This window comes from Lontra canadensis, unplaced genomic scaffold (assembly GCF_010015895.1).
Source record: "Lontra canadensis isolate GAN:19392208 unplaced genomic scaffold, GSC_riverotter_1.0 scaffold191, whole genome shotgun sequence".
In the NCBI taxonomy this organism is placed as follows: domain Eukaryota; kingdom Metazoa; phylum Chordata; class Mammalia; order Carnivora; family Mustelidae; genus Lontra; species Lontra canadensis.
The window spans coordinates 119116-146063 of record NW_022631185.1 but is presented as its reverse complement, the minus strand read 5'-3'; the positions used below and the strand labels follow the sequence as shown (position 1 = coordinate 146063).

The 26948-nt window shown below is 42.9% G+C and overlaps 2 protein-coding genes across 2 annotated transcripts in view; one reads left to right on the top strand and one right to left on the bottom strand.

The window, feature by feature from the left end:
- Positions 1 to 22310, top strand: part of PEG3 (paternally expressed 3) — a 33260-nt gene extending 10950 nt beyond the window's left edge. Inside the window, exons 3-10 of the mRNA XM_032847614.1 lie at positions 4854 to 4930; positions 7508 to 7987; positions 8617 to 8706; positions 9713 to 9868; positions 9950 to 10059; positions 14241 to 14343; positions 15149 to 15241; positions 15417 to 22310. Coding sequence (XP_032703505.1) covers positions 7594 to 7987; positions 8617 to 8706; positions 9713 to 9868; positions 9950 to 10059; positions 14241 to 14343; positions 15149 to 15241; positions 15417 to 19564 — 5094 coding nt within the window. The 5' untranslated portion in view covers positions 4854 to 4930; positions 7508 to 7593 and the 3' untranslated portion in view covers positions 19565 to 22310. The remainder of the gene's footprint in view (positions 1 to 4853; positions 4931 to 7507; positions 7988 to 8616; positions 8707 to 9712; positions 9869 to 9949; positions 10060 to 14240; positions 14344 to 15148; positions 15242 to 15416) is intronic.
- The window catches only part of LOC116861115 (zinc finger protein 264-like), a 315410-nt gene that overhangs the window by 217990 nt on the left and 70472 nt on the right, over positions 1 to 26948 (bottom strand). The window lies entirely within an intron of this gene.

Here is a 26948-nt window from a genome sequence, read left to right as displayed (position 1 = left end):
ACCGTTGAATGGTAGTTTGGTGGAGGACCTCCTTTCCTTGTCCTCCCCTTTAGTTGGAATAGTTTTAGTGTTTGACGTGCTTCCTTGTATTTATTTGAGATAAACCTTTATTCTTAAATGGTCTCCTACTTTTACTTTTGCTAAGAACAAAATAAGGAGAGGCTATTGAAGTTTGCAAATGCTTTTCAATGTATAACAGTGCTCGCGGGGATCCCTCCCTTCCCCCTTTAATAGATCATATAGAATAGTCCACTGGAATTGGGGTATCTTTCTTGTATTCCTGGAATAGGCTTTCATGGTTATGGGCTATTTAGACTTTTCTAGATTGGATTTATTAAACATTTTTGCATTGAAGTGCAAACAAATACTTACTGAACACCTTTTCTGTGCCAGTCCTGTGAAGATAAAATACAATGATGGAAAAGGCAGCAGAGGCCTTGCCCTCAGGGACTTTGGGTATAAGTGTGGGCACTCTCGTTTCTGCTGGCTTCATGCATCTTCAAGCACATCTCATTATATGGGTAAATTGTTATTGTTGGCCTTTCTGGGCTTCCTTGGAGGGGTTCCCCCTCAGCCTCAACATTTCATGTGATCGTATCAGGCAAACCTTCAGCTGACTCCTTTTTGATGCTTTGGTCTCAGCCACCTCTACACCTGTATCTTCTGTTTTCTTTAACTGTAGGCTGGACTGGGGAAGTGGGGGCGAAGTGGGTAGAGCAGTTATGCTTCTGATTGGCCAGAGGCGCTGTCACAGGACGAGTTCACCTGGGATCTGGGTCTTCCTGAGGGTAAGTTGAGTATGGGGCCCTGGCAGGTACTAAGCATATCTGGCCCCATTCTTAGTTGCCCTTTGGACTGCAGATGGAGGACAGAGTGAGTCAGGGTTAAGGGCTGGGTCACGTGGCCAGCGGGGCACCTAACCTCATCTCACAGGGCTCACCTGCTCTTAGGTATCCCAGTGGGAGGATATTGACCAGTGTTTTGTTTTCCTGAGTTTGACTCTTGATGACTCTGGTAGGACTGCATTATACAACAACACACCGACAGCAGAATACTTCTCTGACATGTGCTTGTCCCTTCCCGTGACTTTTTTTGTGAAATGATGTCACCTACCGTCATTTACTGCCGCAGGTTTTTAGCACTGCAAGTGCTAGCTTTTATAAACTAGAAATTATATACACATATAATATACACATATAAAGACTAATTGTAGTGGGCAACCAACTTTTTAGCTCTTATTTTTATCTTACTAATATTTTATATACTTGACTGTCCTTAAGTGGAGACTTGCTGGTTCAAAAGGAATAGGTATTTTTAGTGTTTTTAAGCCATTTGCTGAAACAGCATTCAGAAACATGCTTCATGTCTGCACCAGCCAGCTTCTCACCAACATCAGGTTTTCTTTTTTTGATTTTGATTTTTGAAATATTTGCCCATTTGATAAGCCAAAAAAATGTTCACCGTCATATTTCACATTTCTTTGATTTCTGATGTAACTGTTGGATCTTATCACTGTGTGTTTTTATTTTCATGTTGAGATACTACCTTTCTCTTACTATTTTCTAAGAGCTTTTCACATTTCAAATATTTACTGTCATCTATATTGCAAAATATTTTCCCCCTCCTCTTCTGGTTTGTTTTTGTTTTGGTTGCTTTTTATAGTGCTACAGAAAATTTGTTACCCATTTTTAGTTTCAGGTCTGCTGAGTAGTGGTCTTTCAGTGGTCTCTGCTGTTGGGATTCTGCTTGAGCATTCTCCTTCCTGTACCTGTTCTTTGCTATTGTAAACAGTGCCTCTGTGAACACACTGGTGAACTCGGTCTTTGTGCAGTGGACAGATAAGTCTATTAGGTTTCAGAGGCGAAAGCACTAGCATAGTAGGGGATGGCATTGCATTTATATACTAATAATTGTTGGATATCTGAGGAATATATTCAACTTAGAGTTGCAATTTCAATATGTCATTCTTGGGTATCAGAAGTTCCACAGTTGATTCTTTGGGGTTTTTCTAAATTGACTGCCATCTGGTTTAGGGTGTGACCTGACTCCAGCAGGGTGGGATGGGTAGGGAGGGGAGAAGACCCCGCTCAGCATTAAGGTGTCAGTGTTGTGTTACCTATGCAGTGGGCAGCACAGTCTCTAAGGCCTCTAGTGCTTTTGTTTATTGTTTTGTTTTAACTGTGAGTTTATTTTTTTGACTAGGTAGTACATGCTCATGGTAAAAAATAAATAAATAAAAACAAAAAATAAAAGGAGAATATACAGTGAAAAAGTAAGTTTCCCTTCTCTCCTGGGCCCCCAGTTCCCTTCCCCGGAGGCAGTCACTATTGATCACTAATAGCAGTCTCATACATATCCTTACAGAAATCATCTGTTTAGGTAAATGCATCTGTTTTTATAGTTTCTTAGAATGCTGTACACATTGTTGTGTCCCATTTTGTACTTAACTGCCTTAGCGTCTCATAGCCATTTATTTACAATTGCCTCATTATTTTAAAAGGTTTCATAATCATTAGATGAATATGTACTGTATTTTGTGCATTTCAGCAGTGCTTCAATGAATATATTTTGCACATGTCATTACATATATCTAGGATAAATTCATGGAAATAGAATTTAGAGGACAGGGTATGTGCATTTAAAATTTTGATAAGTTATCCAAATTGCCCTCCATAGAATCTACAAGCACTATGTGAGTATCCCAGTTTCCTCATACAGATGCGTATATTGTCCGTCTTTATGATTACTCTGTTCTAAAGGCCCCAAACTCCCAGATCTCAAATGACTTTCTTCTGCCATTGTGGGAAGGAATTGTTAGGGTCTGATTCTTTTTTTTTAAGGTTTTCCTGTTAAAATTTAAAAAAAAAATGTCATTACTCACCAAGGGCTGTTTATTCCCCTGGTTAGAAAAATCTGTGAACACATTTAATGAAGATCGTGTTTGTTTGCTCTAGTCCTGCATTTCTTGAGATAAGAAATGAGTGAATTTTTTGTATAGAACTTGGCATCTCCTGTGTGATAGGATTCATAAGGACATTTAAATGGTCAAATTATTAATGAATAGAAAGTCGTTTTCTGTGGACTGGAAAGAAAATCTCTTTTCTGTGTTCTGGAAGGGTTTTTACAACATGGTAAATTCATTGCTCATGGAAATTTTACGGGAGGTTGCTCCTTAAATCAGTTCATCTTTTAAAGTTTCTTCCCTTGGGGCGCCTGGGTGGCTCATTGGGTTGAGCCCCTGCCTTCGGCTCAGGTCATGATCTCAGGGTCCTGGGATCGAGTCCCGCGTCGGGCTCTCTGCTCAGCAGGGAGCCTGCTTCCTTCTCTCTCTCTCTCTCTCTCTGCCTGCCTCTCTGTCTACTTGTGATCTCTCTCTCTGTCAAATAAATAAATAAAATCTTAAAAAAAAAGAAATTCTGTTTAAAGTTTCTTCCCTAGATTTTGCTCTGCTTTCTGATCAGATTTGTCTGTTTCTATGTTCTTAGAAAAATTGTTGATTCCCTATCAAACTTTTTAACCCTAGAGTTCTTATATATAGTTCACTTACTGGTGCTTTATGTTTCAAATACATGCCTACTGGAAAGAAAAGCTAACATATTAAGTAAGTACCTATGTGAAGTGGGAGTTACCCTTTATATATCTCCTGATTTTATTGTCAGGTTAGACAAGCCCGCCCTTGTTCCATAATTATAAAAATAAATCTTTTGTTTATTTTGATTTCAGTTTTAGCGTTTTTGTATATAGTATGACCTTTTCCCCTAAGTGAATGATTGGCTAGTTTTCCTATATACCAATCACCAAAGTAATTTGTACATTCTTTACTAGTTTGAAATGCCACTTTTCATGCCACTACTGGATACTTGACTATATATGGTCGACTCAGACTAAGATTCCTAAATGAATTCATTTTTTTTGTCATAAGTTACAAGTGCATCTTTTTTGTTGTTTTATTTCTTTGGCTTTGATGGTACCATTATTTGTTATTTTTCTGTAGTCTTTCTGCCTTAAAGAACTTTCTTACCCTGAGATTGTGGTAAAATATTTTTAAAATGTTGTGTTTGGTTTGTTGACCTTTGATACATGAATTCTTAAAATACTGATCCAAATGGAATTCCTCCAGGTCAACCTTAGAACCATTGCCAAGTTACCCAATGTTAATATTCTTTGAATTTCCATATATTATAGATTGATTTGGGGGAGGTTTTAGAACTTTGTTACACCACATCTATACATCTCCCATGATTATATTGTGTCTCTCCAGTTATTGCCTTTTATTACTATAATTTATAATTTTATTCACATGGTTGCTGTTGTCTTTTATTAAATCTTTCCTATATTTATAATAGGAGTTCTTTTCCCATTTTTTAAAAATTTATAATTGCTGAGACATTTTTAGGAAGTCTAAGTGATTTCCATATTAAATTCTTGTAAGGTCTGTTTGCATTGATTCACAGTGTCTGAGTGGATAGTCTTATATAAGTGAATGATAGTTTTACATCTTTCTTTATGCTTCAGATTTGTTTCTCTTACCTTGTTCTAATTGGCTAGAACTCTGTAGAATCATGTTCATCAGTGATAGTGTTAAAGACTTGTGTCTGCTTTTGTAACTGAGTTCAGTCTGTGGTTTGTTAGCGCTAGCTTTATCTTGGGTTTTTACAATTTGAAAACTATTTATCTCTGGTTGGTTCACATGACATGGGAATTGGCCTTTTCTTGAATATGATATATAAAGCTCTCACCTCTAATGCTATCTGAATTCACAGCCATTTGGAGAATTAATTCTCTGACACTCTTTTTACATTTTTTTCCATGTTTGTCTTTTTTTTGTTTTGTTTTTTTTTAGCTATCTACAGGTTTGTTTCATTTTGGCTCTCTTCCTGTGGAAAGCTGCTTGTTCTGAAGTTCCAGAAAGGATCCTGTTCCCAAACAGGTACCCTGTTGCCTCCAAGAAGTTGGACTAGTGTTTTCTAGGGGACTGGAGTGTTGCTCTGGAATCTGGATGCCAAAGAGCAGACTTGGGCTTCTTCTCTTTTGTCCTTGCCATTCAGGCATGCTGCTTTTTGGGAACTCTGCTCTTATCAGAGGCGGTCCCTCTTAGCCAAATCCTGGATAAAATGGACTGTTCTCTCATCCAGATTATCACACCAGTTCCCCAGAGCCTTTTCCTTTGCCCTTTTCCTTTCCCTGCTTTGGAAGTCTTCTGTTCAGAAGTGCCTTTGTCTCTGTTACTGCCTGTCCTCCTCAAGGAGGGCAGGGCAGTCAGGGAGACAGTGCTTCATTCATGAGGGTCTTCATGATGTATGTGTGTTTGTGAGGCTTGGTGCTCCTGGGGATAGTGGTGGGAAAGGACATGGGAGGGCAGTTCGTGCATGAGTAGCATGCAAGCCTATCACTGCCAGGGGAACCCAGCGTGGCAGAGTTTGCTACATTTATTCCCAAATAATAAAGGAAATACCTCGTTTTCTCTTTAGACATTAAAAAATAAAACCTTAATTTTAAACATACTTGGTTTCCTTTTAAAACAAAAACAAAACAAAACCAAAAAAGCAGAGAATTTTTGCTGCATATGATTTTGTTCTTCTCTGGAAGTAAAGCCATAAGTACAGAACTGTTGGGTGAGTTAATTGACCAACCCAAAGCTAGATTTTGTTTCCATAGTGCCAGCTTCCTTGTACCATTTGTGGCTGTCCACACGGAGACATGTATAGCCTTAATTGGTTACATTAGAAAAAAGATGAATATCAGCTTTTTTTACTCTGTCTAAAGGGTTTTTCTAAAAAGAGCGGGCAGATAATAAAAGAAAAATAAAGAACTAGGGAAAAAAATGAAACCATACAGAGGATTATCAAAGCTGGTTCTTTCAAGACAAACTTTGGCAAGATTGATCAAGGCAGAAGAATGTGTAATAATAGCATGAGGAAGCCTGACGGCCACTGCATCATATTCTTAGTGTTCACGTGAATAACATATGTTTTATCACCTTGGCTTCACCAATATTGCGTTTAATTTCCCCCCAGTGTACTAGGCAGCACAGAGAGCTTCCCATATACCCACCAGGGCTTCCCACCCAGTTGTCTGGAGATACGGAGAAGGGGCTGGTAGAACAGTTGGCAGGCGAGGAGGGTGACACACCAGAATGTTCTTTCAGGATGTTCTCTCTCCCTGGAAACTTCTCCATGCCTCTGCAGGCACATAGTAATACTTGCCTGTGTCTAAAATCAATTCTAGGATGGGTCTGTGTATGTTATTTTTGATAACATTATTTCACTGTTGACACCTGACTTTGTGTTACGCTGGCACTAGAGGACACAGGAATGGAAAAGTTAATCTCTAATCCATTTAATAGAGTTTATAGTTTGCTGTGGGGAGAGGAGCATGTTAATTCCAGTATTTAAAAATAAATGTGATGAGTACTTGCAGCACTTAACAGATGAAGTACAGCAGGGGCGCCTGGGTGGCTCAGTGGGTTGAGCCTCTGCCTTCGGCTCAGGTCATGTGATCTTGGGTCCTGGGATTGAGCCCCACATCAGGCTATCTGCTCAGCGGGGGGGAGGCCTGCTTCCCCCCCGCCCCTCTGCCTGCCTCTCTGCCTACTTGTGATCTCTGTCAAAGAAATAAAATCTTTAAAAAAAAAAAAAAAAAGATCAAGTACAGCGCAGGAAACGTACCTGAGGATGTGGTGTTAGCAGAGCCTGAGGCTGGGTTTTGGGACAGGCACATCAGAAGGGTGTGCAGTGCTGAGGGAAGGGGTCCTAAGCATACCAGCAAACTCTGCCACTCTGGCCAGTAGAACCTTCGGCAATGATGGAGATGTTCAGAAATAATCAGAAGTGGCAGTCTTGGCCATCATTCCCTATATTCCCTTTTCCATTTTTGCTGAAGAAAAAATTGACCTCCAGTTTCAGTAATGGCTAGCACCTTGAGCATTTCCCATGTGTGGACATTGGGTAGTTAGGCCTTTAGAAATACTAACTTATGGGCATCTGGGTGGCTTAGTGGATTAAGCCGCTGCCTTCGGCTCCGGTCATGATCTTGGGGTCCTGGGATCGGGTCCAGCGTCAGGCTCTCTGCTCAGTGGGGAGCCTGCTTCCCTCTCACTCTCTCTGCCTGCCTCTCTGCCTACTTGTGATCTCTATCAAATAAATAAATAAAATCTTTAAAAAAAAAGAAATACTAACTTATTTAATCTCAGTTTTAAAAGGGTTGAGGGCTTTTTTTCCCCTTGTGTAGATAAGGGGACAGACTCTAGGACATTGAATGGTTACCCATGGTCACAAAACCAGTTAGTAGCGGAGCTAACTCTCAAACAGGTGTGCCCAGAGGTTATGCTTGTAAGTGCTTTGTGAAGCCAACTTTGTGTGCTGTGTGTGTGTCTGTGTATTGTGGGCTTATGCATCTCTGTCCCCTTGGCCTGTTCACAAAGAATTGTTGACCATGTAGGGCAGCCCTGCACTGCTGCCTGATCCTCAACTTCTGGGACATGTGTATATCTCCTTACGATCTACAGGTCCCTGAGTACTGACTGTCACAGGCTGCTGCGTCTTTCCTGTTGACTCATGTTTGGTTCCTCCAGTGAAAATTTTACTTAGAAAAATGCTGCCTCCAAAGTACTTGTCTGCCACCAAACCCAAGAAGTCTTGGGCCCCAGATCTGTATGAGCTAGACAGTGACTTGACTAAGGAGCCGGATGCCACCGTAAGAGAAGGTGCAACTGACCCTGAATTCTTTCATCAGAGGTTTCGAAATTTCCTCTACGTGGAATTTGTTGGGCCTCGGAAGACGCTGTTCAAACTCCGAAACCTCTGCCTTGATTGGCTGCAGCCAGAGACTCGCACCAAGGAGGAGATTATTGAGCTCTTGGTCCTTGAGCAATACCTGACCATCCTTCCAGAAAAGATAAAGCCTTGGGTGCGGGCAAAAAAGCCAGAGAACTGTGAGAAGCTAGTTACTCTGCTGGAAAATTACAAGGGGATGTATGAGCCAGGAGGTGAGACTTCGTAGAAGCGTGGTGAAGGCCGTCAGGGAGCTGTGAGCTCCTGGGGGTTCGCAGCCTCAGCATTGTTGGTGTTCAAGGCTAGATCGTTCTCTTTGTGGGGGGCCGGCTTGTTATAGGACATACAGTGACATCTCTGGCCCTTCTCTACCCACGGGGTACCAGTTGCATTCCCTCCCCAGCTGTGACAACTACAACGTGATGTTGACAAATGTCCCCTGGGGAGTAGAATGCCCTGGTTAAGAACCACCACCCTAAGTGGTGTGAGAAGGACACACACAATGAAGCAACACTTCATTGAGGGCCTCCATGAGGAATTGGTGAGCCTCCGTGGGCCTCACAACCCTGGTCCAGTCTCCCTTTCATGAAACAGAGGGTGTATTTCCCCCAAAAGTTGTTGTGGCTGCTACTTAGAGGTGAGGTGGGAGGGCAGTTGCAGCCACTTGCCAGCCCAGGAGCAGTAGGAAGCTGAGGGATGAGAGGATCTGATCACTCCTGATCCAACCTGTTGAGGTTGGGGGTTAGTGTGGTAGGGGCAAGAGCAGACTCCTGTTGGGGGAGCGATTTCGAGAACACAAGCCAGAGGTGATAAAGCATTAAGTCAGTGTCTGGTGTCCTCTCAGACGACAACAGCAGCGACCTCCTCAGCGAAGACAGCATGAGCCGGAAGGGAGCAGAGTCCCCGCCGCCACGCTCCGCCTCTTCTTTCTGCAGTGAGTAACCCTGTCCGATTATGCTCCCCCCGCATCGGGCATGCTTCCAGACTTCAGCCTAACTTCCCCTCCACCAAGCCTGCCGCGTGGTATAAAAGTGCATGGTGGGCATGAAGTCTTCAGGGAAGACAGCAGCGCCTTCCCCAGGGCAGCTGCTGCTACTCAAGATCTGAGTGGAAAGTAAATTAATTGATGACATAATGAGACTTTTTTTTTTAAATTAAAGCAGGTAGTATGTGGCATGAAATATAATTTTTTTTTTTAAGATTTTATTCAATTATCTGAGAGTGAGTGAGGGGAGGGAGAGGGAGAAACACTCAGATCCTGAGCAGGGAGCCTGACCTGGGGCTCGATCCCAGGATCCTGGGATCATGATCTGAGCCAAAGGCAGTCACTCAACCAACTGAGCTGCCCAGGCACCCCTACAATTTTTGAGATCGTATTTAAAGCTGTTGGAAATTTGCAGCAGCCTATTTGAAGGTATGACACACCCTCCCCAAGAGGGACAAAGTCCATTACTACTTTGTTTCTAAAAGCTATTTTATCTGTTAAAGGTTCTTCAGTGAACTTTCTAAAAGGAGGAGTGCTTTTGGGAAGGGCATGTGTTTTGTTTCTTTGGAGTAGTGTAATGTGTCCATTAAGATAGTCAGGGGTAAGCCCAACAGCAGAGAGTCTGAAGTCATTGTCCTGAGTGTGGGTTTGAGTATGTAGGAACTGGGAAACCAACAGAAGTGTTTGAAGGGGAACTAACCTCTAAACCAACCTTTGGAACTTGCTTTGCAGTATGCCCCACTTGAGCAAAGCCTCCAGAAATGGTGTTCCACGTCTAGGGTAATAGGAAAAGCTCAGATCATGCTTAGGAGTCTGGAAACCTCATTGTGGGATCCCTTTCATCAGGGGAGGAGCAAGGAGAGTGTTCCTTTCCCAAGTGGTGTGTGTGCACATGAAGGGAGAACACACGTGTCAGAACATTTTTGTTAACTTCTGGAATGTCTGGCTTTCTCAGGTGACCGGGACCGGGAATGGGACCAGGACTGGGATCAGGACCGGGACCGGAATCGGGACTGGGGGCTGGACTGGGACCGAGAGCGGGAACGGAGAGGGAGAAGCAGAGACCTGGAGTCTCGAGACCGCTGGCCATACACCAGGAATCCCAGAAGCAGTAAGTCACCTGCTTGACGTCCTGATGAGCGTGCAGGGTTAGACTGGGCCTTGTCCTTCATGATGTCTTTTCTCTTCCCAGGACTTCCTCAACGGGATCTTTCCCTTCCTCTGATGGAGAAAACAACTTTTGCGATGGAAAGGGAGCGCAAACGTAGGGACTCCGTGATGGATTATGAGTCAAGATCCCAGGTATGCTTAGGTTTCTTCTCTTTCTAGAAAGGCCATCTTCTTTTCATAGCAGAGATGCCTTTCTTTCCCAAGAGGGTATGTTCAACTGCTCCCTAGCATCCTAGCTGGCTGTAGGGAGGGGGTAATTACTCCCTGCAAGGAGCCCAGGCCCGTCCCCAGAGGTGGCAAGTGACTGGGGTGATTCCTGCCTATTTTCCCATTTATCCACATAGTCAGAGGAAACACTTTTCCACTCAGCATCTGAGTTGTGCTTTGGTCATGTCTGTTGTTCCTGTTGGGCCAGGGAAGCAGAACTGTTCTGGAGAGCTTTCTGGCCGGCCCACTGTGGGGAGCCAAGGAAGTGGCCAGGTCATACAGCAGACTGGCAAGTGAGAGCAGAGGCTCTGGAGCCAACAAGAGCTGGGCTTTGGGTTTGAAGCCCACCTCTGCCACCTATTGGGTGTGCAGCCTTGGAACATTTACTTAAGCAAGCTGAACCTCAGTTTCCTCATCTGTAGGATGGATGTGGTGATTGGCTCAGCAGGGCTGCTGGGAGGAATGAGTACGATTCATATGTGTATATGAAGTGCTTACCATGAATGCCTGGTATGGGCAGTAATTTTAAAAGGCAGTATGCTGGGGAAATTGGTGAAGGGAAAAAGGACTTGGGATTTGAGCTGACCTTTAAGGAGACAGGTCACTTACAACATGGCATCGTAAAGGGCAGCCATAGCATTGAAAGGGCTTTGAGAGGAAGCGGGTAGCTGAGTGTGAGGAGCCTGCGTCTCTTCTTAACTATTAAGGACCTCCCCCAGGTCAAGGAGTACAGTAGTGACTGAGATAATTAGGGTCCCTGGAGGCCCTGGAAACTTTGAGGCTTATAACAGAGAAGGGCATTCAACAATCCCACAAATAAATTTCCATATAAATACCATATATGTTAATTATACAGGGTGCTGTTAAGGAAAAATTGGGAGTTACAACAAGAAATTGTCATGGGCGTCTTGGTTTGGATTTGAAAGGAGATCTCTTGAAGGCAGTAACATTTGGCAGCTGAAGGACAGGAACACTTGACTAGGTAAAGTGTTGGGTTCAGGAGATCCCAGGCAAAGGCCCTGAGGCAGGAACCACACAAAGGCCAGGTTAGCCAGAACACAGAGGGCAAGAGACCCAAGACATCCTGAAGCCTGGGTAGGCCTGGTTGCTGGTGTCCTGTAGCCAAGTGGAGAGCTCAGGTCTATCCCCAGTGCACTGAGATATATTAGTAATGGTGCCTGCAGTGAGATTTATGAGTTGGGATCAGCTGACGGAGGGCTTTGTGTCCTACCCTGAGAGGTCTGTCATTTGTCCTCTGTCCCAGGCAAGCAAGGATCCACAGGTGTGTATGAGAAGGGAGGATGGGTAGCGTCCGTGTATTGAAAGCAGAGCTCTTGCAGCAGCAGAAGGATGTGGGAGAAGGTAGATGGGGTCAGAGATGACTCAGTCCCTCCGGCCCTTGTGTCAGGGAAACAATCTAAGTTTGGTGACACACTTAGTTTTTCACTAATTTTGATGCTTTATTTGAAGAAACCAAAGTAACCAAAATTTTAGGAACCTAGATAAGAATACTAAATCATAGACTCTTTCTTAAATTTGATTTTGGGAAAAAAAAAAGTCTCATTGATACGCATTTTCCACCCATGAAGCTGGTATGCAACAAAGATCAGTGGCTCCCGAGCACTGCTATGCCAAATGGTCACTAAGTTTTCACTGATATGTGGGGAAATGAGAAATGTAAGTGTCCTTATTTTGGGAGTGTTAGAATACTCTTACGAAACGAAGATGATTGGTAATTGACTTTTGTCTTATTTTGCTTTTTAAATGCCCTTCCTCAAGGGGGCGCCTGGATGGCACAGTTGGTTAAGCGTCCCAGCTCTTGATTTCAGCTCAGGTCTTGTCTCAGGGTCTTAAGTTCAGTCCCCAAGTCAGCCTCCATGCTGGGTGTGGAGCCTACTTTTACAAAAAACAAAAATGCCCTTCTTTGACTCTGAGAAGGGCTGGCTCCATGTCTGTGTCTTCTTAAATGTCTAGAACCCACTGATTGCTGCTACCTCAGTGGGGTAGGAGTAGCAGCTGCAGCAGATGTAAATTACATTGTGAGGGTATACGCAGTAGAAAATCTTCACCCTCTTTTAGCACCATGTGTAAATCTGAATCACTTGGCATGTGGGTCCTGCTATGAAAGTGAATTGGTGCCATGCTGCCCTCTGGGCGGTGCCCGTTTGAGTGGAGCTTGATTGCTGCTTGTGCAAATTTAGATGCCATTTTGTGGCATCTAATGCCAGCAACTGCTTTAGAGAAGCCCCCCTGTTACATAGATTATAACTTCACTTTAAATCAGAGCACCATTTTTCTTTCATAGGAACAATGTAGTTAAAAATTTAACATGCATTTATTTTACTCAATCAAATGAAGAGAAGAATATGAAAAACAGCCATTGCTTTTTGCCATTGTCCTTGGGGGTGTCTGTCGACACCAGGGGTGGTGACCCTTCTGACTTCCCTGTGCTCTCCAAGTTCTTAACTGCATCTCTTTCTCTGCTAATCCCCCAAGTTAAGAGCCCTGGTTCCCTTTCTCTCACCAGGAATGCATCTATGTTCCCACCCACACTTTCCTTTGTAGTATAATAAACCGGTGCTGGGACTTAGGACGCACTGTCACAGACATGAGCATAACGTGGCTTTTGCTCTTGAACTTGCTTTTGGGCAGGAGATTGGCACCCAGCAAAAACAATGCAAGTCAGCTTTCTGGGGTGGCAGTTGTACCCACTTTGCAGTGGTTTCTGAGCTATGTCGCTTGTTCCTTATTCTAGGAATTCTCAGCCTGGACCTAGGAAGGATTTCAGTTTTGAACTCTGCTTAGTTTTGGTTGTGGTTTTTGGTTTGTATCACTGGATGTTGGCAGGTGCATAAATGAGGCTTTCCTCTTAACTCCTAGTGTGTATGCTTATTATCTTTCTCCATAGGAGATACACCTAATTGTGAATGCACTTTTTTTTTTCTACATTTCACACGGCTATAATGCCACTTCCCAGAGAGAAACTGTAATAAATTTAATATCAAGATATCTTTATATAGTAATTTGGTGGTTTACATTTTCTTTATGTAATTTTTCTTGATGTTTAAACAACATATCACATTGCAGAAAATCATCACCCACAATATTGCATGGCAGGTTGGGCCTAACTCTCCATTTTACAGACGAAGAACCTGAGGCTCAGAAAGATATCTTTTCCCAAGGTTGCATGGCTCATAAATGGTACAGTTCTCCTTTGACCCTCAAGTTTTCTCTGGCTCTAAAACCTGCAGGCTTTCCATGGTGCTGTGTCCATCCTTAAGTCTGTCTCTAGGCCGTGGTTTTGTACTCCCTGGGACCACACTTCCGTGAGACCAGTGACATTCTGGTGCAGCAGTAAGGAAAGATCCTGTAAGATCCCGCATAGAAGATTCTTCTGAGTAATGCAGGGAATTTAAAAATTACTATTAGAGACATAGCTGTTACAGTGGAAGAGGCAGCTATAAAATGAAGTCATTCAGTACTTAAAGTTACATCTGGGTTATTTGGAACTTGTCCACACCTAGAAGAGCCCACCAAGTATCCGTGTTGTACAGTGAAGGTGAGCGCAGGACACAGTGAGACCTTGGAGGGAGTCTTAAGTCACAGTTGCTGACCAGTTGTCTGCTGAAACATTTTTTCCTTCTGTCCTTGCATATGCCACACATAATTGATGTTTGGCCTGTTGAAGCTCTCCCACCAGTCCCTTTTCTCTGTGTTCGGAGTCTTAACCACTTAAGGTTCCACCCGAGTCCTACAAAACCCTGAGCTGTCCTTCTACCAAAGCTATTTAATACTGCTAATCTGTACCCCACTTTATTGTTTATTGTTCTCTAATTGTTTCATGAGTCTTTTCTCTCCAACCAAATTATAAGCTGCATGAGGGCAAGGAATATGTGTCATACGTCTTTTGGATCTTCCTCAGAGTATAGCGCCAAGGTAGGTACAAAGTAGGTCCGTAGTAAAACTTGCTGGGATCACTCAGAACCCCAAACACTGTGAGCACTTTCTACATATCTTTGTATGTGTAGCACCCATGTTGCCAGAATTATTCTCTCTCGGATGCCTGTGGAAAGACTCCATTGAGAGGTCTGTGTTTGGTATTTTAGGATGCAGTGTCATACCAGGACGTTGTGAACCTGACTGAGGACAGGAAGCCTCAGAACCCAATTCAGGACAACATGGAGAACTATAGGAAGCTGCTCTCCCTGGGTAAGCAGGTGCTTCTGTCAGTTACTCCAGACCTAGTCATTGAAGCTTTTTGTCACCTTATTCTTAAAGCTGCAGGATATTAGAATTGATGTTAATATATTTGGACTTTAAGGGCAATAAGAAGGCTTTGAATATTTCAAGGGGAGAAGTAAATGATGAGATTTATGTTTTTGAGAAATCATTCTGGCTTTGGGTGAAGAGTATATTGTACAAGGTAGAAGAGAATGGGGAGATGTCTCTTGCCACAAGAGTTGGCACTTTTTTCCAAAGAGGTGGCAGTGAAGATTTTTAAATACAAAAGTAAAATGGGATCCTGAGTTCCCGTTTGGACTGTCCTTGAAGTCCTCTAGCTCCAGTCATAGTGGGCGCTTGGCTATGCAGGTCTGATGCCGGGGAGAGAGCTGTGCGAGGCAGTGGAGTTCAGAGAACAGCTGGAGAAAAGAGTCAAGGAAGAAGAGAACCATGGAGGCCGGTGAAAAAGAGGGTGTTGGGATTTAAAAGTTTATAAAAGGGTGAAGACTAAAAAGGATGCATTGGATTTAAGGACATGGGTGGTCTCTCTACAGATTTCTAGGTGGAGTTGGGAGAATTAATTAAAATGCAGGCTAGAATGGACTGAGAGGTGGACGGTGAGGATGTGGGACTGCACATAGGACTGTTCAGAGACAGGGACTATTCAAGGAGTTGGGTATGAGCTACCTCCTTTAAGTGGTTTGTTGGAAGGTAGGCACTATCTTGTGTTGAGTCTTGTACCCAACCTGATTGCAGCTATATAAGCCATAACTCATATTATTCTTGTGAACAGGGGTTCAACTTGCCGAAGACGATGGTCACTCCCATATGACACAAGGCCATTCATCAAGGTCAAAGAGAAGTGCCTACCCGAGCACCAGTCGAGGTAAGCACTAGGCAGATCCCAGCTAGTGGCCACTTTAGGTAGTGAGATGGGAGCTGTACCTACACACTGGTAAATCTCTTAAATTTTGTGTTCACACCATCATCTCAGAAGTCCCACTGTTACTTTGCACACGTACAGGGACTAGGGAGTATTTACATCTGGGGTTTCTTTTCAGGTCTGAAAACCATGCCTGAAACCAAAAAGTCAACCCATCGGCGGGGAATTTGTGAAGATGAATCTTCCCACGGGGTGATAATGGAAAAATTCATCAAGGATGTTTCACGAAACTCCAAATCAGGAAGGGCCAGGGACTCTAATGATCGGTCACAGAGGTTCCCCAGAAGGCCAGACAATGATTGGAAAGAAGCTTCATTCAACAAGAGGGAGTCGGTGATTCAGGAGAGGGGCTATGAAGGGAATGCTTTTGGGGGAAGCTATAATTGTAACTCAAGTCTTGTTTCCAAAAAGAGAGTTCTTGAAAGAAAAAGGCGCTATCAGTTTGACACAGATGGGAAGGGCTCCGTTCATGAGCAGAAAGGCTGTGCAAGGAAGAGACCTTTTGAATGTAGTGAAATGAGAAAAGCCATGAGCATGAGCAGTCTTAGCGCCCCCTCCTTCACTGAGTCACACCCACTTGATTTTGGGGCAATGTCCTATGTGTGTGATGAGTGTGGGAGGTCTTTCAGTGTGATTTCAGAATTTGTCGAACATCAGATCATGCATACTAGAGAGAATCTCTATGAGTATGGCGAATCGTTTATTCACAGTGTGGCTGTCAGTGAGGTTCAGAAAAGCCAGGCTGGGGGGAAACGCTTCGAATGTAAGGAGTGTGGGGAAACCTTCAATAAGAGTGCCGCCCTTGCCGAACATCGGAAAATTCATGCTAGAGAGCATCTTGCAGAATGTAATGATGAGGAGTACGAGGAGCCCTTCATGCCTAGCCCAACCTTCAGTGAGCTTCAGAAAATATATGGAAAGGATAAATTTTATGAATGTAAGGTGTGTAAGGAAACCTTCCTTCATAGTTCTGCCCTGATCGAACACCAGAAAACCCATGGTAAAGATGACAAAGATAATGAGCGTGGGGAAGCCTTTAAACCTAGCCCGCCCCTTAATGAGGTTCCGAAAATGTATGGTAAAGAGAAAATGTATGAATGTAAGGTGTGCGGGGAGACTTTCCATCATAGCTCATCCCTGAAAGAACATCAGAAGATCCATACTAGAGGAAACTTATTTGAAAATAAGGGTAAAGTGTGTGAGGAAACCTTTATTCCTGGTCAGTCCCTTAAAAGGCGTCAGAAATCTTACTCCAAAGAGAAGCTCTATGACTTTAAAGATGGTGGGGATGCCTTTAGGCAAAGCTCAGACCTCGGTGAGCATCAGAAAATTCATTCTCGAAAGAACCTCTATGAAGGCAGAGGGTACGAGAAGTCTGTCATTCATAGCGTGCCCTTCACTGAATCTCAGAAGAGTCATACTATAACAAGACCACCTGAAAGCGAGGAGGATGAGAAGGCGTTCACCATCAGCTCTAACCCCGATGATGGCCAGAAGATTCCTACTAAAGAAAATGCCTGTGAGAGAAAACCATATGAGAGGTCTGTTATTCATAGCGTAGCCTTTGCTAAAGCTCAGAAAAGTCACAGTGCAGTGGGGCCCAGTAAACCACAAGTGATTGCAGAGTCTACCCAGAGCTCAGGTGTTACTGAACATCAGAAAGTCCATGCTGGAGAGAATTCCGAAGGAAAGAAATATGAAATGTCTGTTATCCATAGCTTAGCTTCTTTCAGGCCTCCCAAAAACTGCAACGGAAATGAAGTTGTTGAATGTGATCAGAAGGGAGAATCCTCCACTCACATTTCTGACCCTCGTGATAAGCAACAGAAAACTCCTGCCAGAGAGAACCCTTATGAAGGGGCTAAGAGTAACAACTACAAGGACTCTGTTATACAAAGTGTGTCCCGTATCGAACCTCCGAGAAGTCTGACTAGTCAGGGGTCCAGTGAATCGTCTGTTCCCAGCTCCAATGTCCGCGAACATCAGAAGGCTCGTGCTAAAAAAAAAAACATTGAGCGTAGGAACCACGAGACCTCTGTAATTCACTCCCTACGTTTTGGTGAACCTCATATATTTCGCCCTAGAGAGAGATTCTATGAATGTCCAGTGTGTGGAGAATCCTTTGTGCGTAGTTCCGACCTCACCGAGCATCAAAAGATTCATGATAGAAAGAAGCCCTCTGGAAGTAAAAACTATGAACAATCTGTAATTCGCAGCTTATCCTCTACTGACCCTCAGACAAGTTACGCTGAACAAGCACAGACAAGTTACGCTGAACACCCGGGGCAGATGAGATGCTCTGAACAACCAGCACAGACAAGTTACGCCAAACCCCCAGCGCCAGCGAGTTCCACTAAACCCCCAGCACCGGTGAGTTACCCTAAACAAATAGGGCCGACAAATTACATTGCACACCCAGTGCAGATAAGTTACCCTGAAAACCCCATGCAGATGAGTTACATTAAACAAACAGCACCACTGAGTTTCACTAAAGAACCAGCGCCGCTGAGTTTCATTAAAGACCCAGCAGCGCTGAGTTTCCTTAAAGAACCAGCACCACTGAGTTTCATTAAACAGCCAGCATCACTGAGTTACACTGAAGAGCAAGCACAGACGAGTTATGCTGAACAGCAGGTGCGCAACAAATGTAAGGAGTGCGGGGACTGCTTCGCCACCATTGAAGAGCTTGGGGCACATCAGAAGATCTATGCCCGAGAAGAATTCCATGGCCGGAAGCTCTTTGGAAGCTCTGTTATTCAGGGCATAGGCCTTGATGGGCCTCGGCAGGTAGAGCCTCGGCCTGATGACCCTCGGCAGGATGACCCAGATGAGCAGGACGAGCAGGATGAGACTGAAGACGCAATCTATGGATGTAAGGACTGTGGGCTGGGTTTTGCAGACCGCGCAGACCTGAAGGATCATCAGAAGGTTCATGGCAGAGAGTATCTCATTGATAGTCGTGAGTACACACATTCTGTAATCCATACCCATTCTGTCAGTGAATATCAGAAAGATTATATTGGGGAGCAGCTCTACGAATGCCCTGCCTGTGGGGAATCTTTTGTTCACAGCTCATTCCTTTTTGAGCATCAGAAAATCCATGAGCAAGATCAATTCTTTGGCCATAGAAGGTATGAGGAGCCTTTTATGCAACCCTTGGTCATTAACCCACGGAGGCCTCGTGCCCCACAGAAGAATCCTCCTGCAGGAACGTCCCTTCAGTGCCACGTGTGTGGACAAGACTTCATTCATGGCTCTGTCCTTAGTGAACATATGAGAATTCACACTGGTGAGGATTTACCGGAGCAGGACCAGAGAAGTGAAGATGCAGTCAGTCCAGGCTTGGCCCTTACTGAGTTTCAGAGAAGTCAGACCGAAGAGAAACACTATGAATGTCAAACATGCGGAGAATCCTTCCTCAATCAGTCAGATCTTAGGGAGCACATGAGAGTTCATGAGAAAGATGAGCCCTATGATTATGGGGCCTCCTTTGTTCACACCTCATTTCTCACTGAGCCTCCTAAAAGAGATTCACCATTCTATGAATGCAAGGACTGTGGGAAGTCCTTCATTCACAACACAGTTCTCACAAAACATCAGAAGCTTCATCTTGAAGAGGAAGAAGGAGCCCAGGAGGTGGAAGCCAATGTCCTTGTTCCACGAGAAGTTCTGCGGATCCAGGGATCAAATGTAGAAGCTGCTGAGCCAGAGGTGGAGGCTGCTGAGCCAGAGGTGGAGGCTGCTGAGCCTAACGTAGAGGCCGCTGAGCCCAACGGAGAGGCCGAAGGGCCAGATGGGGAGGCTGCGGAGCCGAATGGGGAGGCCGAACAGCCCAATGGAGAGGCTGAACAGCCCAATGGAGATGCTGATGAGCCAGATGGGGCAGGGATTGAAGACCCGGAAGAAAGAGCTGAGGAGCCGGAGGGAGATGCTGACGAGCCAGATGGGGCAGGGATTGAAGACCCAGAAGAAGAAGGTGAGGATCAGGAGATTCAGGTTGAAGAACCATACTATGACTGTAGGGAGTGCGGAGAAACCTTCACCTCCAACTCAGCCTATGGTGAGCACCTGAAAACCCATGCCAGGGTGATAATATTTGAGCCTGGAAGTGTCTATGGGGAAAGCTCACGCTACACTGAACATGCCAGCACCAGCACTAGTGACAACGATGGGGCTGATGACAAGTACTTCAAATGTGATGTCTGTGGGCAGCTTTTCAGTGATCGCCTGTCCCTTGCTAGACACCAGAATACTCATACTGGCTGAGAACACAAGTATAAAGTTTAAAAAACCTTCAATTAGAACTTGACCCCCACTAAACCAGAGACTTGAAACCAATCTATAATAGCGTCAGAAGGAAACTTACCCCGGCATGTACACACCTGACTTGTAGTATTAGACAACTCAGACTAAAGAGACCGAAGTAGAAACTCCTTTGGTTTTAGCTCTCCCCCATCACACATCGCTGAATGCATGTGGGAAAGCTATAGCACATACCTTTCATCTGAGTAATCTATTGGAAAATCCTAAAAGTTTTTGAGATTACAGAAATTGCCCCAGTCAAATGTAAATGACACTTCCTAACCTATATATAATATTCCCTGCAATGTATATAAAATAGCATATGGTAGCAAAAGCAGTAATCACATATATTTGGATTTAATATGATATACAGTTTACTTTGCAGAGGGACCTTACCTGGTACTCTGATTTTTTTTTTTTTTGGAGGAGGAAGAGAGCAACAAATTAGAATATATTTCTAAGTATCTTAGATTCTGAGAAAGACTTAATTGTGCATTATTTGAACCCCATCAGTATCGTTTTGAGTAATTGTGTATTGTTCCTTACCCTTAAGTATTCCTGTAAAAGTGTAAGCATGGAAGGTAAAATGTCTTTTATTCTTTGCTGTTTGAAAAGAGAAGTACTTGGAACTTCCTTTTCAGCCTTTTTGTCTATACCAACACTTTGGAACCTAATGCTGTGTAAGCCTTTACAATATGTGGATTGGCCTTCTGTGACCCAAAGTGGTTGGTTGCCACATTGTACCTTGCAGTGATTCTCATGCAAATATATTACAAGGTTTTGTTTTTTTTTGTTTTTTAACCAACTTGTGTGTTTGATAGTGAATTTTTAAAAGCTGAAGCTTTTCCCTATAAATCTTATGCTTTTGCCTTTAAAGAGTGGGTTGCAACCATCACTAGATCACAGTAGTGCCTACTGATGATTGAAAACCAGAGGGAGAGGCTTTCATGTTGTAAATAAGGATGCAGGCTTACAATTTCCATCACTTCCTTTGTGCGCTTCCTGCCTTAAGTGACAAGTAGCAGCGTGGCTTCATTAGTATTATATGGCCACAAGTCAGTTTGCACCCTGGATGCCCAGGAGCTAGTATCCTTAGACCTTTCTGTCGCTTAATTCTTGTCTTCACCTGTCCAACCCTCCACCCATGTCTAACTTGCATTTTAAAAATTTAAAAAAAAAATTAAAAAAAAATTTTAAAAAAGCTTTCTTTACAGTCAACTTAAGCTTAACATGGACTCAGGTTCCCCAGCAGCCTTAATTTCTTTCCTTACCATTTGTTGCTCCCTCTTTCAGCCCTTCTAAGTATTTCTGAGCTATCCATTTAGTGTCACGTTCATCTGATCACCTCAGTTTTCCACTTAATCACAAATTGACCTTCTAGCTTGAGGTTTCCTGTGTCCTGTTCTGTGGACCACCTGTGCTCTTTTGCTTCCCCTCCCCTTGCATAATGACTATTAAATTTTTTGGCTTTGAGTTGGCTGGGAAAAAAAATTAAAAAAAAAAACTTAAGTGGATCTATAGATTAAGTGAACAAAAGATGACAGCGGATAATTTGAGCAAGCAAAATTAATACACCTGCTGGGGGAATTCGTCTAAGTCTCACTCTCCTGGATCTGCAGGGTTGGGGCTCAGAGAGTGAGTGTATGTCAGAGCTGCAGGGAATGCCAAAGTCGAGGGAGGTTGTATTGTTGAAAGCATGAAGCAGAAATGAGGAAGCCAAAGAAGGGAGTCCTAATACATCACCAGATCTAGGAGGGTAAGGAAGCAGACAGAAGGAAACATGGAAAGCAAGGCTTAGAAGGCCAGGTTTGTGGGAATGAATTGAGCAGGATGTCCTGGGCAGTTAAGAAGGGGCCTTTTCAATGTAGGTGAGGGCCAGCTGCATGGAAAGACCTGAGGTTGGAATGGACATCCAAGGAGCATTGAGGCCCCACAAAACAGGAGGACCCTTTAGATGGGAACCAGCATTGATGTTATTGGGGTGAATTTGGATTTATCACTGTTGGCAGTATTAAACAATTGCCAGACTTCAGGGTGCCCATTCCAACCTTATGTTAGTGAAAAATTAGGAACAACATAAATGCCAAACAGTAGGAAAATGATTACAAGAAGGTATCCATGGACTGTCATGCAGTTGTTTAAAAATGATAATCATGAAGAGTTATGTAGCAATGTGGAAGTATATTTACGGAATACTGAGTGGAAAAAGCAGGACACAACTATATTTATACTACAGTTATAACTGATTAAAAATGTATGCTTATAGTCAAAAGCTGTTGTGTTGTTGTTGTAGGCTTATAGTTGAGCATTATTTTCTTAAATTCTTTGAATGTTCTTTACTCTAGTGTTACTAAAATGTTTATAATCACGTTTCCATTGTGAACATAATTTGAACTCATTATCAGACACTTGGAAAATACAGAAAAGTAGAGGAAAAAAATCCATATTCCAACCATCCAAAGACAGATATACTCTGCAACATCTTGTTTTTCTTGTTTCTGTGCACAGGTTTATGATTATAACTGTGTCAAATGTGTATTCAAAATAGCTGTTATGTTACCGTTGTGGAATTGGTTAAATACTTTCATCTTAATGTCTTCAAATGTTCCTTATAATAGTGTTCTGATAACAAAGTTTATTATGTTTGTTTATATTACAAGCATAATACATACCCAGAGAAAATATTGGAAAATACACTAAATTAGAAAAGTAACCCATATTCCCAACACACAACAACTACTGTTAACATCTTGATCTATTTTCTCCATCTTGTTTTAGTGCACATGCTTGTGATTATAACAGTGTTAAATATGTATGCATAAAGTCTAAAATGAAAAAAATATATGGAAAATAATTAAAATAGTGTTGTCATTGTGGGATTATGGTTAAATATATTGTCTCAAATTCCTTGAATGACCTTTGGTGTTTTGGTATTAAATCTTATGTATGTATTTCTCCATTACAAATGTAATACATACTCATAGCAACCTTTGGAAAATTCAGTAAACTAGAAGAAAAGAAATTCACCCATATTCCCAACACCCAGCAACGATTGCTGTTAACATCTTGATCTGTGCACCAGTCTATAATTAGGGTGTTAATGATAAGTATACATAGAGTCAAAGATGGGAAGAAATATGGAAGACAGTTAAATAGTTGTGTGGTTGTTGTGGGATTATGGTTAAATATTTTGTCTTGGTTTCTTCGAATGGTCTTTATCATAGTGTTTTGGTAATCCACCTTTATCACATATATTTCCATTATAAACACTGTATGTGTTCATTATAGAAACTTTGAAGTTACAGAAATGTAGAAGAGAAACTCACCCATATTTTCACCATCCAAAGACTGTGGTTAACATCTTGATATATTTTCTTCATCTTGTTTCTGTGCACAGGTTTTTGGTTTGATAATATGGTTGTGGTTGTTCTATCTATCTGTAATAGTGTCAACAATAAAAATAAAGTTAAAAAGAAGGTATTTGTCAGTCTCTTCTTTTGTCCATTCTAAGCGTTCGGGGTTGGTAAGTGTAGTTTTTTGTTACAACTATAAATCCAAATCCAAATCTATAAATCCAAAAACTTAGTTTCTCCTTTAAGTTTGGCTTACAAGTCTTACTACATTTTTAAGTATTTATTTCAATAATTCCTTCTAAGAGATATTTAAATGCTACAGGATTCTGCATTTTTAACTGCACTTCTGTATATTCCAGTAGTGTTTTTAAACTTGCTAATAAACACAAGTATATTTCACTCAACTTGAGTCAGCATTTTAATTTTTAATCTCAAATATGAGATTCTTTCAAGCAAAAAAACTAAACAAGAGTAATGCCTTAACATAAAAATGTTAGTACTATGGTTTAGAATCTCTTTATTATTATTATCATTATTTAAGATTTTATTTGACAGCACAAGCAGGAGGAGCAGCGCACATAGGCAGAGGGAGGAAGAAGCAGGCTCCCCGCTGAGCAGGGAGCACCATGTGGGACTCAATACCAGGACCTGGAGCTCACGACCTGAGCAGAAAGCAGACGCTTAACTGATTGAGCCATCCGGGTCCCCTAGAATCTCTTTAAAGTGTCTATTCCTAACTCTTCCTTGAAGTTGAAAGTCTTCAGGGGAGTCATTTCCCTTATTTTAACCTGATTTTACCACCTGAGCATCTCATGCAATTTGGTGGGTTACCATCCCAGGTAAATTGGGAGGTAATTTTTAAACATGCCTGTAATTCCGTTATGATCAGAGATTTTTGGCCAGGTTGCTAGCTGGATCCCTGTTGGCTAGGACTGTGGTTTGCATCTTACCCAATTTGGAATTGCTGTGTCCTTGACTCCATGACACAAAGGAGGTGGTTATATGCTTGACTTCTTCTAATCTGCACGTCACATGATTGGATTCTACTCCTCAGGATATAAAAATGTGATTTTCATTTAATTCTAACTACTCTGGAATTTGACAGTGGCAGAGTCCTGGGTTCTTTCATTTTATTAGAAATTAGCTTATTTATATTAAAATGAAAGCCCACTACACTGTGGTTATCTCTTGTGAACTCTGACTCCTCAGTCACGGCTTTGATGGCCCTTCTGTGGTGAGGGGTTATCAGCATAGGTCAGGGTGAGAGGGTCAGTTCTCTTAAGATTGATTTCCTGAAGTGTGTATTACAAAAGGAAGTAGAGACAAGGAATTAAGTGAAGGTCATCTGGGGTTGCCTGACCTGCACGTTCACATTCCGGAATTTCTCCACTGTGTGTCTGGTGTAGCAGTGACCATGCTCCGGCCCCACATGAATTCAATGATATTTGACTCTTGCCTGGTCTCAGCTGATAGGTGCCCTTGGGCTCCCAGTGTGTAGTCAGACTCCGACTAAGAGCTTCCTGAGCGCTCACAGGTTGGGGGTTGGGTGTGCTGATGAACAAACGGGTCTGGACTTAGGCCGCATAACCGAAGGGAAGCTTGGCTCCTCGCGCTTCACTCACTCCAGTACCTCGTGGATTCCGGCTGAACTGCCCACTTTCGGGTTTCCTAAGAACTTCTGTATCTTTAACCTTCCTTTCACGTGAGGTGGCTTTGTTATTGAGGCAGTTTCTGCTCTTTTCACCAAGCAAAAAACTTCCTCTTTCTGGAGACTACTCAGTTTTGTGGGAATGCCATAGTGCCCTGCCCCTACCTCAACCAAAGGCTGAGCCTGGTGCCTATGGGGCTCCCTGAGCAGAAGGACACAGCACACGTCATTCCAGTGGTAGCACTGACTTATTTGTTCCTGCACAGATAGAGCTGTTCCGGTAACTGTCCTTCTTGAGAACTCTCTAGTTTTTCCTTTGATTTTCTGGGCTACCCAGTATCCTTCCAATCTACTCATTATTTGCTTTACTTGGCCAATGTTTGTTATTTGCAACCCAAAAGAGCCCTAACTGATAGAGAAGTTCATACCAGAGAGTGGGTTGGAGATAATAAACATGAGGGAAATATGAGATACTTCGAATTCAAATTTGGGCCTTGGGCTGGAAAACTAGAAGAACAAGGCATGTGGTAGTAAAATATCTAAATACTGCTTGTGATTGGCCTTCTGGACCCACCTCTCCTTGGCATGAAGGGCTTTAATAGCTGTCATCATAGACAAATTCAGAAACTTGAGTGTCAAGATCAGAGGTATGGAAGGGTTTCTATAAACACCTTGATCCTGCAGATAACTGACTTAATCGGTTAAATTGATAGCCTAGCTCTGTTTGTAACATGAAAAGTTTGGGTGGCCCTGGAGAAACAGGATCCTGGCAGTTGTAGTGGTGGTACGTAGGAGGCTTAGAAACACTTGAGACAACTGAAGCTCCAACCCCTTTGAAACATGCCTCATTTTATCACTTCCTTCCCACACAAAAGAGAGTTGAGGGGCTGCCTGTGGGCGGGGCAGCAGTTGAAATGTCCTACAATCTCCATAGTGACGGGAGGTCCCTGAGTGTTGAAAAGGGGGCTACTTCCCCTAGGAGGATGGCTGGTATAAGGCAATCCTGGGGGGAGTAGACACACAAAATTGGGTGTGATGCCCCCCAAATAATTCATATAACAAAATAAGCAAAAATGTAGGTTCAAAAGAGGTGGTCAAGGGCCACCCTACTGGAGTCAGAACTTCTTTGGGTCAGTTTGTAAACACTTAAGGGAGAGTCCAGACACCTTTGAGGAAGGACTCTGCTGTGTCTGATACTTCTGCCTTCCACCTAGCAAAGGGGCCTGCAGCCTTTTATGTAGATAATTCATTTGTTGACAAAGAAAACTTCCAAGGACTAGTGGATGTTGCACCTAAACAAATTATTGGGGATCAGAACATTGGTGACTTGAAGAACAATTACAAATATAACATGCTGTCTCTGGGGAAGCCGGCTACTGAGAACTGGGCTCTGCACATCTTAGTTCCACCTTCCAAACTCTTCACTTGGTTTAAGTCAGTCCTCCCCTGCAAAGGCATGAATAAGAAAGAACCCAGGACTGGTTCTATATCCACCCCACACCAGCCAGAAGTCTGGGGGCAGGTGCATCACACTGAGTCCCTTTTATCATTGAGAGGCAATGTTTTATCCTTAACAGAATAGAAACTTTTTTTTGGATTTAGACTTTTCTTTCTCTGCCCACCCACCTCTTAACATCTGTGGGCTTGCTGCATGCTTTAAACACCAATTTTGTACTATATGTAGCAGTCATCGATTGTAATCATGCCGCATAATCACCAACCACGAACCTGAAAACACACAATAAATATTTGTTTCCCATACATCTAGGATCAGCTCAAGATTGGCTAGGAGACTCTTCTTAGCTTAGCTGAGCTTGTTCTTATGCCTGGGGGTTGGCTGGCTGTCAGCTAATGTAAGCTAGTTATAGTTGGGGTGGGAGGCCCTTACCTACATGTCTCTTAACCTGCACAGTCTCATAACCAGCAAGAAAATTGAAGCAGTCATCAAAAATCTCCTAACATACAAGAGCCTAGGGCCAGATGGATTCTACCAGGGAATTCTACCAAACATTTAAAGAATTAATACCTATTCTTCTGAAGCTGTTTCAAAAAATCAAAATGGAAGGAAAACTTCCAAATTTTTTCCACGAGGCCAGCATTACCTTGATCCCAAAACCAAAGAATCCACTAAAAAGAAGAAGTACAGACCAATATCCCTGATGAACACAGATGCCAAAATTCTCACCAAAATGCTAGTCAGTAGGATCCAACAGTACATTGAAAGGATTATTCACCAGGACCAAGTGGAATTTATTTCTAGGATGCAAGGGTGGTTCAACATCCAGAAATGAATCAAAGTGATACACCACGTAAATAAAAGAACAAGAATGATAGGATCCTCTCAACA